Raw genomic sequence first — 14,233 nt, 5'->3', positions numbered from 1 at the left:
GTCTAAAAGACTGCTCAATATTCTCAACTAAGTCTCTTCAGGTAACTGAAACCTAAGTAGTACAAGGAAAATCATGAGCTGTAATTACTTATATCAGGGGCCCCCAACTTCTGGAATCTGAAGCCTGAAGATCTGAGGTGGAGCTGATGTAATAATAAAAGTGTTCTATAAATCTAATGCGCTTGAATCATCCCCAAACCATCCCTTACCTCCTGCTACAGTCCATGGAAAAATTGTCTTCCATGGAACCTGGTCCCTGGTGCAAAAGGCTTAGGAACCACTGCTCCAGATTCTCACTGCTCAGAGACCAGGAGCACCAGAAAACAGGTTAGAAAGGCAAGGTTGCAGGTGCCCCCAGAACCACTGTATCCAAGCCTGCATTTTAAGCACGATCCCGTGCTCTGCACAGACACAAAAGCTTGAGATGCACTGGTCTGGATGCTCTCTTGTTGGTTACATCAAGACAAAGAACACAGTGATGCAATTAAATGTTTTGCCTTTCAAAAAGTACAGGCTTTGCAAGGGCAGTCAGGTACCCCTGTGATACGTGGGGGCCACACACAACCCTTAGCTATCAAGACATTCTCAGAAAGGCTCAGAAACAACCCAAATGGGACACGTGAAATGCTTCCCAGACTCACGACAGGGAGTAAACAAAGACAGGTTGGTACCTGCAAAGCGCAAAGGAGCATCTTTGTCCAGGGCGATGAGTGGGGGGTCGAGGAGCACGGTGCTGTCGCTCTCCGTAACTAAGCCATGATATGTGGGCTCCAGCCACGGCTTGTGCTTGTTGACTGTGTTTAAAAAGAGAAGGAGGAGAAAGGACATAGGCCAGGTTAGAACTGTTATTTTCAACACCACCGCTTTTGAAAACATACATCCATATCATTAACAATAAAACCCTCATGAGTCTGAAAGGCCACGCTGCTATTTTTTGTGGCCAAGTCTGGTAACAAGATCCAAGTGGGATGAACTCCTAAAGAAATGCAGAAATTATCTGAGGCCAACCCCCGAAGCAACCAAAAATAAGAAATGAACTGCTCTAGAAACTGAAAGAAAGAAAAAAGATTGATGGTTACATGGACAGTTTCACAGACTAACTCATACCACCTCTGTTTTCAGCCGATCCTAGAAGAGTTACAAATAAAAATATGTTATCTCTTGGATTAAAAGATACAAACTGAACAACAAGGCCCTACTGTATAGCACACGGAACTGTACTCAAAATCTTGCAATAAACCATGGGTTTGTTGTTCATTTGCTAAGTCATGCAACCCCACAAACTATAGCCCACCAAGCTTCCCTGTCCTTCACTATCTCCTGGAACTTGCTCAAATTCCTGTCCACTGAGTCAGTGATGGAAAAGAATATGAAAAAGAATATACAGATATGATAACGATATAAAGATAAAGATAATGTACATGTGTGTATGAGAGAGAGAGAGAATATATATATAAGACCCCACAGACTGCAGCCCACCAGGATCCTCTGTCTATGGAATTCTTCAGACAAGAATACTGGGATGGGTAGCCATTCCCTCCTCCAAGGGGATCTTCCCGACCTAGGGATTAAACTCGGGTCTCCCAAACTGCATGTGTGCTAAGTCACGCAGATTCTTTACCATCTGAGCCACCAGGGAAGCCCACATTTAAGAGTATATTCTTAAATATATACATATATTTTTAAAGACAGAATCACTTTGCTGTATATCAGAAACACATTATAAATCAACTATACCTCAAAAAAAAACTTTTTTTTTAAAGAGATACAAACCGTTACATATAAAAATATGTAACAAAGGTAGACTGTATAGCACAGAGAAATACAGCCATTATTCGAAAATAACTTTAAACGGAAAGCAATCTATAAATACACTGAATCACTCTATCTTACACCTGAAACTAACATAATATAGTAAATCAACTATACTTCAATTTTTAAAATGTTATTTCTTTATGATAATAACAGTATTATTTAAAATTAGCATTACAAAAAGAAATGTAAAACAAATGGGTGAAACAAGATTTATAAATATAAAATTACAAATATAATAAATTAAAAGAAAATGATACGCAAAATTCCTAAAAAATCTGACTGAAAACAGTGATCAGGAAAAACCTGCTTTAAAAAATAATGATAATCTGCTCTGGGATCAGGACAGCCTGGACCCAAACTCCAGAGCCCCTCTATAATGTGCTGTGTGATCTGGAACATGAAACTGATTTCCTGATCTCAATTTCTTTTTTAAAATATTTACTTTTGGTTGCCCTGGGTCTTCATTGCTCCATGTGGACTTTCTCTAGTTACGGCACTTGAACTTACTGCAGTGGCTTCTCTTGTTGCAGAGAACAGGATCTAGGCACAAGGGCTTCAGTACTTGCAGCACAGGGGCTCAGTAATTGTGGCACACGAGTTTAGTTGCCCCGAGGCATGTGGAATCTTCCTAGACCAAGGATCAAACCCATGCCCCCTGCACTGGTAGGTGGATTCTCATCCACTGCACCACCAGGGAAGTCCTCAATTTCCTCTTTTGTGAAGCCTGGACCCCCATCCCCAACAAACCACAGGGCTGGGGTGGACAACTGGAGAAGTGATGTTTTTCCTTCTCAGTTGGGTACTAGCACTGCTCCTTTCCACACACTTGCACTCATCTCACACGCTAGTAAAGTGATGCTCAAAATTCTCCAAGCCAGGCTTCAGCAATATGTGAACCGTGAACTTCCTGATGTTCAAGCTGGTTTTAGAAAAGGCAGAGGAACCAGAGATCAAATTGCCAACATCCGCTGGATCATCAAAAAAGGAAAAGAATTCCAGAAAAACATCTATTTCTGCTTTATTGACTATGTCAAAGCCTTTGACTATGTGCATCACAATAAACTGTGGAAAATTCTGAAAGAGATGGGAATACCAGACCACCTGACCTGCCTCTTGAGAAACCTATATGCAGGTCAGGAAGCAACAGTTAGAACTGGACATGGAACAACAGACTGGTTCCAAACAGGAAAAGGAGTACTTCAAGACTGTATATTGTCACCCTGTTTATTTAACTTATATGCAGAGTACATCATGAGAAATGCTGGACTGGAAGAAACACAAGTTGGAATCAAGATTGCCGGGAGAAATATCAATAACCTCAGATATGCAGATGACACCACCCTTATGGCAGAAAGTGAAGAGGAACTAAAAAGCCTCTTGATGAAAGTGAAAGTGGAGAGTGAAAAAGTTGGCTTAAAGCTCAACATTCAGAAAACAAAGATCATGGCATCTGGTCCCATCACTTCATGGGAAATAGATGGGGAAACAGTGGAAACAGTGTCAGACTTTATTTTGGGGGGGCTCCAAAATCACTGCAGATGGTGACTGCAGCCATGAAATTAAAAGACGCTTACTCCTTGGAAGGAAAGTTATGACCAACCTAGATAGCATATTGAGAAGCAGAGACATTACTTTGCCAACAAAGGTCTGTCTAGTCAAGGCTATGGTTTTTCCTGTGGTCATGTATGGATGTGAGAGTTGGACTGTGAAGAGGGCTGAGCGCCGAAGAATTGATGCTTTTGAACTGTGGTGTTGGAGAAGACTCTTGAGAGTCCCTTGGACTGCAAGGAGATCCAACCAGTCCGTTCTGAAGGAGATCAGCCCTGGGATTTCTTTGGAAGCAATGATGCTAAAGCTGAAACTCCAGTTCTTTGGCCACCTCATGTGAAGAGTTGACTCACTGGAAAAGACCCTGACGCTGGGAGGGATTGGGGGCAGGAGTAGAAGGGGACGCCAGAGGATGAGATGGCTGGATGGCATCACTGACTTGATGGACGTGAGTCTGGGTGAACTCCAGGAGTTGGTGATGGACAGGGAGGCCTGGCGTGCTGCAATTCATGGGGTTGCAAAGAGTCGGACACGACTGAGCGACTGAACTGAACTGAACTGCTCCTTTCGTGTTTAGGGTAAGAACATCTGCTCTGACAGCCTGCTGATCTGAGAAAATGAATTTGTGGTTTCTGTCCATTTCGTTTTTCCCCAGCTGTGGCCCCCAGAGGGTCCGTGCTGAGACTTTCCTCTGGTTGAGGCCACCAAGCCCCTCCCTGGGTTCCTCTCTCCACCAGCCTATTTTGAGCTCCTTTCACAGTTGGAACCTTTCCATTTTCCTATTTTCACCTTCTGAGTATTCACATTATAACCTCAGGATATAGATTAACCATGGAATGACTCATGAAGCTAATGTGATTAAACGGAATGTTGTTGTTGTTCAGCCACTAAGTCATGTCTGACTCTTTGCCACCCCGTGGACTGCAGCCCACCAGGCTTCCCTGTTCTTCACTATCTCAAATTCATGTCCATTGAGTCAGTGATGGGGAAACAATGGAAACAGAGACTTTATTTTTGGGGGGGCTCCAAAATCACTGCAGATGGTGACTGCAGCCACGAAATTAAAAGATGCTTGCTCCTGGAAGAAAAGCTATGACCAACCTAGACAGTATATTAAAAAGCAGAGACATTAATTACTTTGCCAACAAAGGTCCGTCTAGTCAAAGCTATGGTTTTTCCAGTAGTCATGTATGAATGTGAGAGTTGGGACTACAAAGAAAGCTAAGTGTTGAAGAATTTATGCTTTTGAACCATGGTGTTGGAGAAGACTCTTGACAGTCCCTTGGACTGCAAGGATATCAAATCAGTCAATCCTAAAAGAAATTAGTTCTGAATATTCATTGGAAGGACTGATGCTGAAGCTCAAACTCCAATACTCTGGCAACCTCATGCAAAGAGCTGACTCATTGGAAAAGGCCCTGATGCTGGGAAAGATTGAAGGCGGGAAGAGAAGGAGACGACAGAGAATGAGATGGTTGGATAGCATCACTGACCCAATAGAAATGAGTTTGAGCAAGCTCTGGGAGGTAGTGATGGATACTGAAGCCTGGAGTGCTGCAGTATATGGGGTCGCAATGAATCGGACATGACTGAGAGACTAAACTGAACTGAGTCAGTGATACCATCCAACCATCTCATCCTCTGTCATCCCCTTCTCCTCCTGCCTTCAATCTTTCCCAGCATCAGGGTCTTTTCTAATGAGTCGGCTCTTCACATCAAGTGGGCCAAAGTACTGGAGCTTCAGCTTCAGCATCAGTCCTTCCAGTGAATATTCAGGGTTGATTTCCTTTAAGAGTCACTGGTTATAAAACTTTATTTCCATATAGTTGGGGCCTATTTCTTGAATGAACTACCCAGATTCTCTTTGGGCAGTCAACCAGAAGCGACTGAAACTAAATTTAAATGTTTAACTGTCTTTCATGCTGTGTGACCGTGATGTGGTCCTACTTTTCTTTGCTTTAACGATGATGGGACGAGGGGAGACAGTGAGGATCAGAAGCACCTGAGCCCCACCTGCACTAACTCCCATGTGACCTATTGAAGAAGCAGAGTGCTCACATGTGAAATTCCAAAGGCGCAGGCCTGTGTCTGCGAGGGGCAAGATGAGCGACCTGCTCTCTCCTTAATGACGCTTCCACCCGACATTTTATACAGGCTGCACCCAAACCAACAGCAAGTTCCCTGCCTTCACTTTCAAAGCAAACCCAGACCCACAGGGAGTTGGCTAAAGGGTATAGAGGGTTTTGGTTTTGCAAGACGAAAAGAGTTCCAGCGGTTGACTGCACAACAGTATGAATGAATGAACCCAATACCACTGACTCCAACACTTAAAAATGGTCAAGACGGGAAATTTTATGCTATGGGTATTTTACCACGTTAAAAAAAAAATTCCACACTCACAAAATAAACCCAGATGTAGCCATTTCTTATCCCCTGTGCTGTCTACTGAGAGCTATTACAAAAGTCCAGTAATGGCCTCCTCCCCATCTCGTGCACTGACTCGTCCCACAGCAGCTGGGGTACTGCTGTGATCATGGGGGTGGCTCAGAGCCTGCACTCTCAGAATCCATCTACACCAAAGATCCTGAGGACCCCGAACAACTCTGCCTTAGGAGGGCCTGTCTATCGGTAACAACAATAATAATCAGTGCTGAAAGTTAAAACCAAAGAAAAGCGTTAGTACTGATATTTGTTATTAATTCATTTTCAAAAACAAAGCCACTGTGAATTAACATAATATGTTAATGAAAATAAATATATATTTTAAAAGAGAGTTTACTAGGAAGACTGGCAATGCTTTACGTTCTGCAAATCCTTTCATGGCCCGGCTTAGCAGAAGACAGCTGGGTTCTCACCTCCACTCCTACAGCCAAGAGGCTGCATTATGATGCATCATGCAGCCTCTAGGAAACTCCAATGTGCATTCATGAAAAAAATGAGGAGAAAACAAGTGATGTCTTAATATAATTAAAACAGCTTTGACCTCTCGGATGCCCTCACAAGGTCTCTCGCCTCAGGCCTCTGTCGAAGCATTCGCTCCTCCAGCGCCAAAGACTCTGAGTGCTGGAAATAAAGAGTCCCCATAACAAAGACCGAAGACCTGGAGTGCCAAAACTAAGACTTGGGGCAGCCAAAAAAAAACAAAAAACAAAAAACCACACAATAAAAGAGATTCCCCCCTCCAATTAAGACAGAGCCCGCTGCTCTGCCCCCCAGCCCCACTTTCTCTTTCTTTCCTCTGCTACTCCTCCTGACCACGAGCAGTCAGTCTAGGACCTGGGGCAGGCTACTTGGCTTCCCTGGGCCTCAGTTTCCCCATCTTTAAAATGGGGACAGCAACAGCACCCACCTCTGAGGTTCCCATGTGATCTAACCCGTCCCAAGTAAAATGCTCAGGATGGGATCAGGCACTCAGGAAATACCATAAGGGGCTGAGTTGTTGTTAATTCTCCAGTAAACATACACACACAAAACCATGGATTCCAGGAGGGTGTGACCCTTTTTCTCTACTTATTCCCAGGACTTAGGATCTCATTCCTCAGGAACTATCTAGTAAGTGAGTGAGAATATACCCATGGACGGTACAAATACAGTCAGTACCCTGGTTTATAAATTTTCTCATAGAGAAGAAAGTTTTAGTGTGGAGAACTGAAAAAAAAAAAATGTACTGGGTGTTTTAGATATTGGGAAGATGTCTATTTTTTGTTTCTGGCAGTTGGATGTTCCAGGAAAAGGAGACAAGAATTTTAGAGCCATCAAAATATTGAGGGATCTGCCTGGACAGGTACGTTCTCGTTAGATTACGAAGGGAACTGTTAATAATATGAAAGGAAACCTAGACCACAAAAACCAAAAACACAGTGCCTCTGGAGAACGTCCCCTCCTCTCCTAACAGCTGCTCCTGGAACAAGAGACTTAGTAAAGAAGAGCGTTCAGCTGGTTGTGGCACAATCTCCCCTTCTCCTCCAGAAACGTGCCCCAGGGGAAGGGTGGGAGGAAGGGATAGTTAGGGAGTTTGGGATGGACATGTACTCGATATTATATTTTAAATGGATAACCAACAAGGACCTACTGTACAGCACAGGGAACTCTGCTCAACAGTATGTGGCAGCCTGGATGGGAAGGGAGTTTAGGAGGGGAATGGATACATGCATATGTATGGCTGACTGGCTTTGCTGTTCACCTGATACTATCACAACATTGTTAATCAGCTGTACTGCGATATAAAATAAAAGTTAAAGGAAAAAACAAGACATAACCCCCAGGACAGTGGTGAGTTAGGTGGCTTGGTGCTCTGCAAGGGTCCCACAGTTGGCTGCATGCTTTGAGAGGACAGGGCTCCAGAGAGCACAGAAAACAGCCTCACTTTGCAACCAGGTTGAATGCTTCCCCTAACTGCTGAAACTCCTCATCCTCTCCAGGTCTTGTTAAACCGTCCTACAAGATAGGCTAGAACACTGGCTGGAGTTACAGATCTAAGACAGATAAACAGGCCATTTTAAAGAAAGCATTCCAAAAACCTCTGCTGTCTGTCACTAATCTCTCATTTGAAAACACAGAAGGCTAGGCACTTCCCTGGTGGTCCAGTGGCTAAGACTCCATGCTCCCAATGTAGGGGACCTGGGTTCGATCCCTGGTCAGGGAACTAGATTTCACATGCTGCAACTAAAACCCAACTCAACCAAATAAATAAATGCTAAAAGGAAAAAAAAATTCAGAGGCTATTAGTTCAATTCACTATTGATAATGTACTACTAAAAGCAATATTCAATTCCAATTTGTTTTCACATTTAAGATTTTATTAATAAAGTTACAAGCACAGTAAATAAGACTAAAGAACACTATTCCAATATGTGAGTCAGTAAAACTCCTGAGACTTAAACTAAGTGGATTTGCTTGGTAAGAAAGTAAAAAATATCAAGACAAGCAAACTACAGAAAATCTGTGATGAATTTCTGGCTACCCTAAGTGGAAAGGCCTGCAGCTGAAAATGGCTAATGGTTCAAGGGGAATAATAATTGAACAGCTATAGTCCCAGCTCTTTTATTTTCCCCCACTATTCTAATTTTATAGCTCAAATTTCTAAATTGCTACTTAAGCTGGCAGTAGAATGAAGAGATTTGGCCAGGTCCACTGACTGAGCTTTTAAATATTTAATAAATGATATTTTTAATATTTCATCACATTCAAGTGCATTATAAAATATTGATGGAAACAAGTGATTGATGTTTCTGTCATCATCCAAAAAAAGATCACAAATAAAGACATTAGACTACTGGCCATAAGTCCAGGAGTGGGTCACCATATTCAGAGTCTTTACCCAAGTCATTTCATTGCATTCTAGATCATTTAAAAAAGCCAGCTAAAGTTTGAATGCCACGGCATTAACCAAAATCACAGAATAGCAAGGCTAGCGACCAAACCTCTGCATGTGTGCTCAGCTGCTTCAGTCATGCCCCACGCTTTGCAACCCCATGGCCTGTAGCCTGCCAGGCTCCTCTGTCCATGGGATTCTCCAGGCAAGAATACTGGGTTGGGTTCCCATACCCTCCTCCAAGGGATCTTCCCGACCCAGGGATCGAACCTGCATCTCCTGTGGCTCCTGCACTGCAGGCAAGTTCTTTACCACTAAGCTACCTGGGAAACCTGATCAAACCTCTAAGTGTAGGGTGTTTCTGGGGTAGATACCTATCATTTTAGGACATGGCAAGTTTTTATGGTTGTGGTAGATTTTAATCATTAGAAACTGCCACTAATTGAAAAATTAAAATGAAAAGAATACAGCAGTCAACTCCAAGGTTAACCTGAAATATAAAACTTATGTCTCCCTAGCACTGGGTTGGCCAAAAATTCGTTCGGGTTTTCCATACCCAATATATCCCAACTCTCTGGACTAAAAAGAATGGCCCCTTATCCAGGTCACACAAGTTACAGACCCAGGCAAGGTGGTTTCAAAGCCTGCATGCAGTGGCCTTGACATCAACCCAGCACCACAAACAATTGCCTTCTGACTTCTTCGGTTACAAAGGGAAATCTACTGTTTTTCAGAAATCACTGTTTTGAGGTATGACCCTCCTCACTCCAGAACACCTAGCTTGGTCATATAAGGAAGATACTGACATCATAACATATAGTGACAGGTGACTTAGTTTTAAGAGTCTGTAGGCATCTCCCGTAAATCCTAGATGAGGTTACACGTTTTGTTTGCAGATTAAATGTTTAACCTCAATTCATCAAAAAAAATCTGCAATTAATGAACACTGCCACTAGGTGGCAACACGGCTCAGTGGTAAAGAATCCACCTGCCAAGGCAGGAGACTCAGGAGAGGCGGGTTTGATCCTGGGTCAGGACGATCCCCTGGAGTAGAAAATGGCAACCCACTCTAGTATTCTTGCCTGGAAAATTCCACGGACAGAGGAGCCTGGTGGGCTCCAGTTCATTGGGTCGCAAAGAGTTGGACACGATTAAGCGGCTGGGCACAGGACAGGCTTTGATTAAAAAATCCAGCTCTTACCAAGGAATGGGAATGTAATCTGAGTTAGCAGGCCCTTTGTTAAAGATGGGGGCTTCCCTCGCAGTTCAGTTGGTAAATAACTGGGCTGCAAAAAGACCCAAGTTTGTTCCCCGAGTGGAGAAGTTCCCCCAGAGAAGGAAATGGCAACTCACTCCAGTATTCTTGCCTGGAGTTGTTAAAGATGATACACACAGATAGGTGTCATAAATGATAAGAGTATAAAATATCCACCTGACTTTTTTTCTCAAAAATATTGAAAATATTAAATATCCTGAAATATTCATAGTCCCCTAATTAAAATATACTGCCTCAGTCATAAACTCTTATTTAAATTAAACCATCCCTGATTCTTCAAAGCAGCTTAACATCAAAGGTCCCCTTGGCTTCCCATCATCACTGACTGGGAGTTAACTCTAAGACATCTTTCTTGAACACCTACTATGCATGCTCACACTGCAAGGAGTTGGGCTCTCAGGAAATCAAGTTACAAGCTTGGGAGCACACAAACATGTCAACATTCTACATTCTAGATGGTGTGGCTCCAGTGAAGGGGTTATGCGTTGTACCAGGAACTTCATCAGTCAGCAGGAGCCAAGATGACCAAGGGGCCACCATCACCAACATGGCAATGCCCCCTGCAAGAGGAAGGACAGGGCTCTGGAGCTGAAACTTCCGCCCAGAAGGGACACAAGCAGCTCCTAACTCATAGCCAGAACCAGCCACACAGCCCCATGAAAGCTCCCGGGGGTAGGGAGGTGCCATTCTACCCTGTGACTGGTGAGAGAGCTGGGAATACCTGAGGTCAACCCTAGGAAGTTGAGTATTCCCACTTGAAGTACCAGGGGAGACCCTCTTCCCCAGGAACAGCCCTAACAAGAGAACAGGTTTCTCAGGAGTAAGAGTATTTTATCAGAATAAAGATACATATAAAGGTTCCTTTAAGAACTCAAAGCAAAGTTGCTGTATGATCCAGCAACCTCACTCCCTCAGCATGTATCTGACAAAACTATAATTTGAAAAGATACATGCACCCCAATGTCCAATAGAAGCACTAACAGCCAAGACATGGAAGCAACCTAAATGTCCATGGCTATGTAAATGGATAAAGATGTGTTACATATACACAATGGAATATTACTCAGCCATAAAAGGCAAAAAATAATGCCATTTGCAGCAACGTGGATGAACCTAGAGATTATCGTATTAAGTGAAGTAAATCAGACAAAGACAAATATCATATGACATCGCTTATGTGTAGAATCTAAAAGACTTATACAAATGAATGTTATTTATAAAACAGTAACAGACTCACAGACATAGAAAACAAACTCATGGTTGCCAAAGGGGAAAGTGTTAGTCATCCAGTCATGTCCAACTCTTTGCAACCCCATGAACTGTATGTAGCCCATCAGGCTTCTCTGTCCATAGAATTCTCCAGGCAAGAATACTGGAGTGGGTAGCCATTCCCTTCTCCAGGGGATTTTCCCGATCCAGGGATTGAACCCAGGTCTCCTACATTACAGGCACATTCTTAACCATCTGAGCCATCAGGGAAGTCAAAGGGGAAGGGGAGGTTAAATCAGGAGCTTGGGGATTAACAGGTACATACTACTATATATAAAATAAACAACGACGACCTACCATATAGCACAGGGTACTATATTCAATATCTTGTAATAACCTACAATAGAATCTGAAAATATATGTGTGTGTGTAACCGAATCACTTTGTTTTGCACCTAAAACACAAAATCGTAAGTTAACTATACTTCAATTAAAACAGTTTTAAAAACACATGTAAGGTAGAAAGATAGAAAAATATATGGCTCATTCTAGGACTAGCAACACAGTCATGAACATGTGGCTCTGAGTGTGTAAGGAGAGGCTGGGCTGCGATTTAGGGGCAGATTGTTTAATTATTCTGTACCTATTTCTGCATCCTAACAGTGAGCATTCCTCTTCTGCTTCACCCCTGAGTTCTCTCAATTTTTTAAACAGTTGTTTGGTCACTTAGTTGTGTCTGACTCTTTGGCAACCCCATGGACTATAGCCTGCAAGGCTCCTTTGACCATGGGATTTCCCAGGCAACCAGTAGAGTGGGTTGCCATTTCCTTCTCTAGGGAATCTTCCCAACCCAGGGGTCAAACCTGGGTCTCCTGCATTGCAGGTGGATTCTTTACCACTGAGCCACCAGGGAAGCCCCCTTTAGACAGTGAGAAGCTGGGACTTTGGGATCAGACAGAACTTAGTGAGTTCTGTTTCTTACTCCCTGTGTAACTAGGGGCAGATTGTTGGAACTATTCTGTATCTGGTTCTGCATCCTAAGTAAGGAATGAGATCACCTTTCACAACCTTGTGTTGAGGATTACAAGTGAGGTAAGTGAAGGGTCCACTCTATGCCTGACACATGGATATCCAACAAATACTTGTTGATAAATTAATCGTAAGCAAAGGGTACACTTTAGAAGTAACAGCGAGTACAAAAGGACCAGAGCTTATGAGGCTCAGGAGGTGTTCCCATGACAACCTTCCTGTCACCATCTCCCTGAACACGACCTGCAGTGAAAGGGAATCCCTGCAGCCCACACTCAGGTGTAATTTCATCCCCCTCTACTCAGCAAAAGGAGAGAGAGGAATATTATACAGAGTGAAACTGTTAGATGTGAAACAACAGTGAAAAAACAACTGACTTTTTACCAGAAGAGGAAACTTTTTAATCAACCAAAGTAACAGTGAATGGAATTTATAAACAATAGCTCTCCTTTCCAGCTGAGGTTATTCCTGGTAACAATTCTGGCTAATCCAACATGGGTTTCCTCTGACTTTGTAAAATACGTTTTTAAATTACTCTTTTTAATTTTTTTCTAAAACTGAACATGTTCAAAGAATCACTAGACAAACTGTGTAGGCAGGTCTAAGGGCCTCTTCATCACAATTCCCAAATAAATTTAATGTTAAATAAAGTGTCTGAAAAATCTGTATGTGTTAGATATTATTTAGATGAGGGTTTTCAACCTCAGCACGGCTGTCATTCTGAACAAGATATTTCCAGGTGTGGCTCATCCCGTGCATCGCAGGATGTTCAGCAGCATCCCTGGCCTCCATCCACTAGATGCTGGCAGCATCTCTGCAGCTCTGACAACCCCAAACGTCTCTAGCCTCTGCCAAGACTCCTCTGGGGGCAAATGTCTTCCCCGGCTGCCACAGAGCCACTTAGACCTACCACCTTAAGGAAAGCCAAGGTTTTCCATGTTAAAATCATTTAAGGGGTTCAAAAATAGTCAACTTTACAAACTGTGTGTACGCCATCAATGGTGAAGTTCATCTCTAAACTAAAATCACCTTTCAGTGTAAAATGAATCCTTGAGCAAACAAGCAATTAATCTTTTTTAATGGTACAGTGGAACACTGCTTGTGTTTATTCCCATTTCAAGTTCACCTACTGTGAGCATGCAGCCCTGCATGTGAGGTGGTGTTATCTTGTAAGAGGAGAAGATGGTGACCTGCCTGCGGCGCCTGTCATTCCGTGTGTCGGGGATCGGGATGCGTGTCACGAGGTGAGACCAGAGTAAGCAAGAGTTGAAGGGGAGGAGCATGGATGCCCTTCTCCCAAGTTCAAAACGCTGAGGGGGAAGCAATAGAGACGGAAGCAAGGGAGAGAGATGGTGAGGGAAGACTAACAGCCTCAGGATGAGGGGATAGGAAGGGGCAGGAATGCAACTGGGGAAACCAGTTAAAGACGCTGGCAGCAGGAACAAGACGAGAAACAATAAGGGGCTGACCCAAGACTGGTTTGGCATCTGAGCTTCCACAGCACATGGTAGATGGGACAGCTGTTCCCCTCCTGGACTGAGAGTTAAGGAGGGACGACGGCTGGGGAGAATACAGGGAAAGGGGAATAGAAAGAATCTCTCTGATTCTCTTCCTTCTTTCCATTGTCCATCCATCCATCAACTCATCTGTCCATCTCTCCAGTCCATCCATCATCAACCTATCCACTGTCCAACATCCATCCACACTCCATCCATTCACACTCCATCCATCCACAGTCCATCTATCCATCACCCATCATCAATCCATCATCCATTTCCACTGCCCATCCACTCCTCATTCATCCACCCATACATGCATACATCGTCCACCCATCCATGGGCCATCCATTCATCTATCTTTACTGAGCCACAGGTAGTCTTCTAAGTGCTGCGGAAACAGTGGTGAAGAGAACACCTCCTGCCCCTGAAGAGCTTGTGTTATGGTTGATTAAAATATTTTAAGCACATTCTGCAAAGGAATTCTTAGGGAACAAAATCACACTTTCTACTATTCCAACTTTTCCAAGCAAGGGGCCCTTCTAAT

At 43.3% G+C, this 14,233-nt stretch overlaps 1 protein-coding gene across 6 annotated transcripts in view; it reads right to left on the bottom strand.

Annotated features, from left to right (window-relative positions):
* Window positions 1–14,233, bottom strand: part of CLSTN1 (calsyntenin 1) — a 76,029-nt gene that overhangs the window by 38,776 nt on the left and 23,020 nt on the right. For all 6 annotated transcript variants that reach the window (XM_070768256.1, XM_070768257.1, XM_070768260.1 and 3 more), the window contains exon 2: window positions 672–794. In XM_070768256.1, the coding sequence (XP_070624357.1) occupies window positions 672–794 (123 nt within the window). The remainder of the gene's footprint in view (window positions 1–671; window positions 795–14,233) is intronic.

The sequence above is a fragment of the Bos indicus genome, chromosome 16, assembly GCF_029378745.1.
Source record: "Bos indicus isolate NIAB-ARS_2022 breed Sahiwal x Tharparkar chromosome 16, NIAB-ARS_B.indTharparkar_mat_pri_1.0, whole genome shotgun sequence".
Classification (NCBI taxonomy): Eukaryota; Metazoa; Chordata; class Mammalia; order Artiodactyla; family Bovidae; genus Bos; species Bos indicus.
This window is presented reverse-complemented; position numbering and strand designations above follow the sequence as displayed.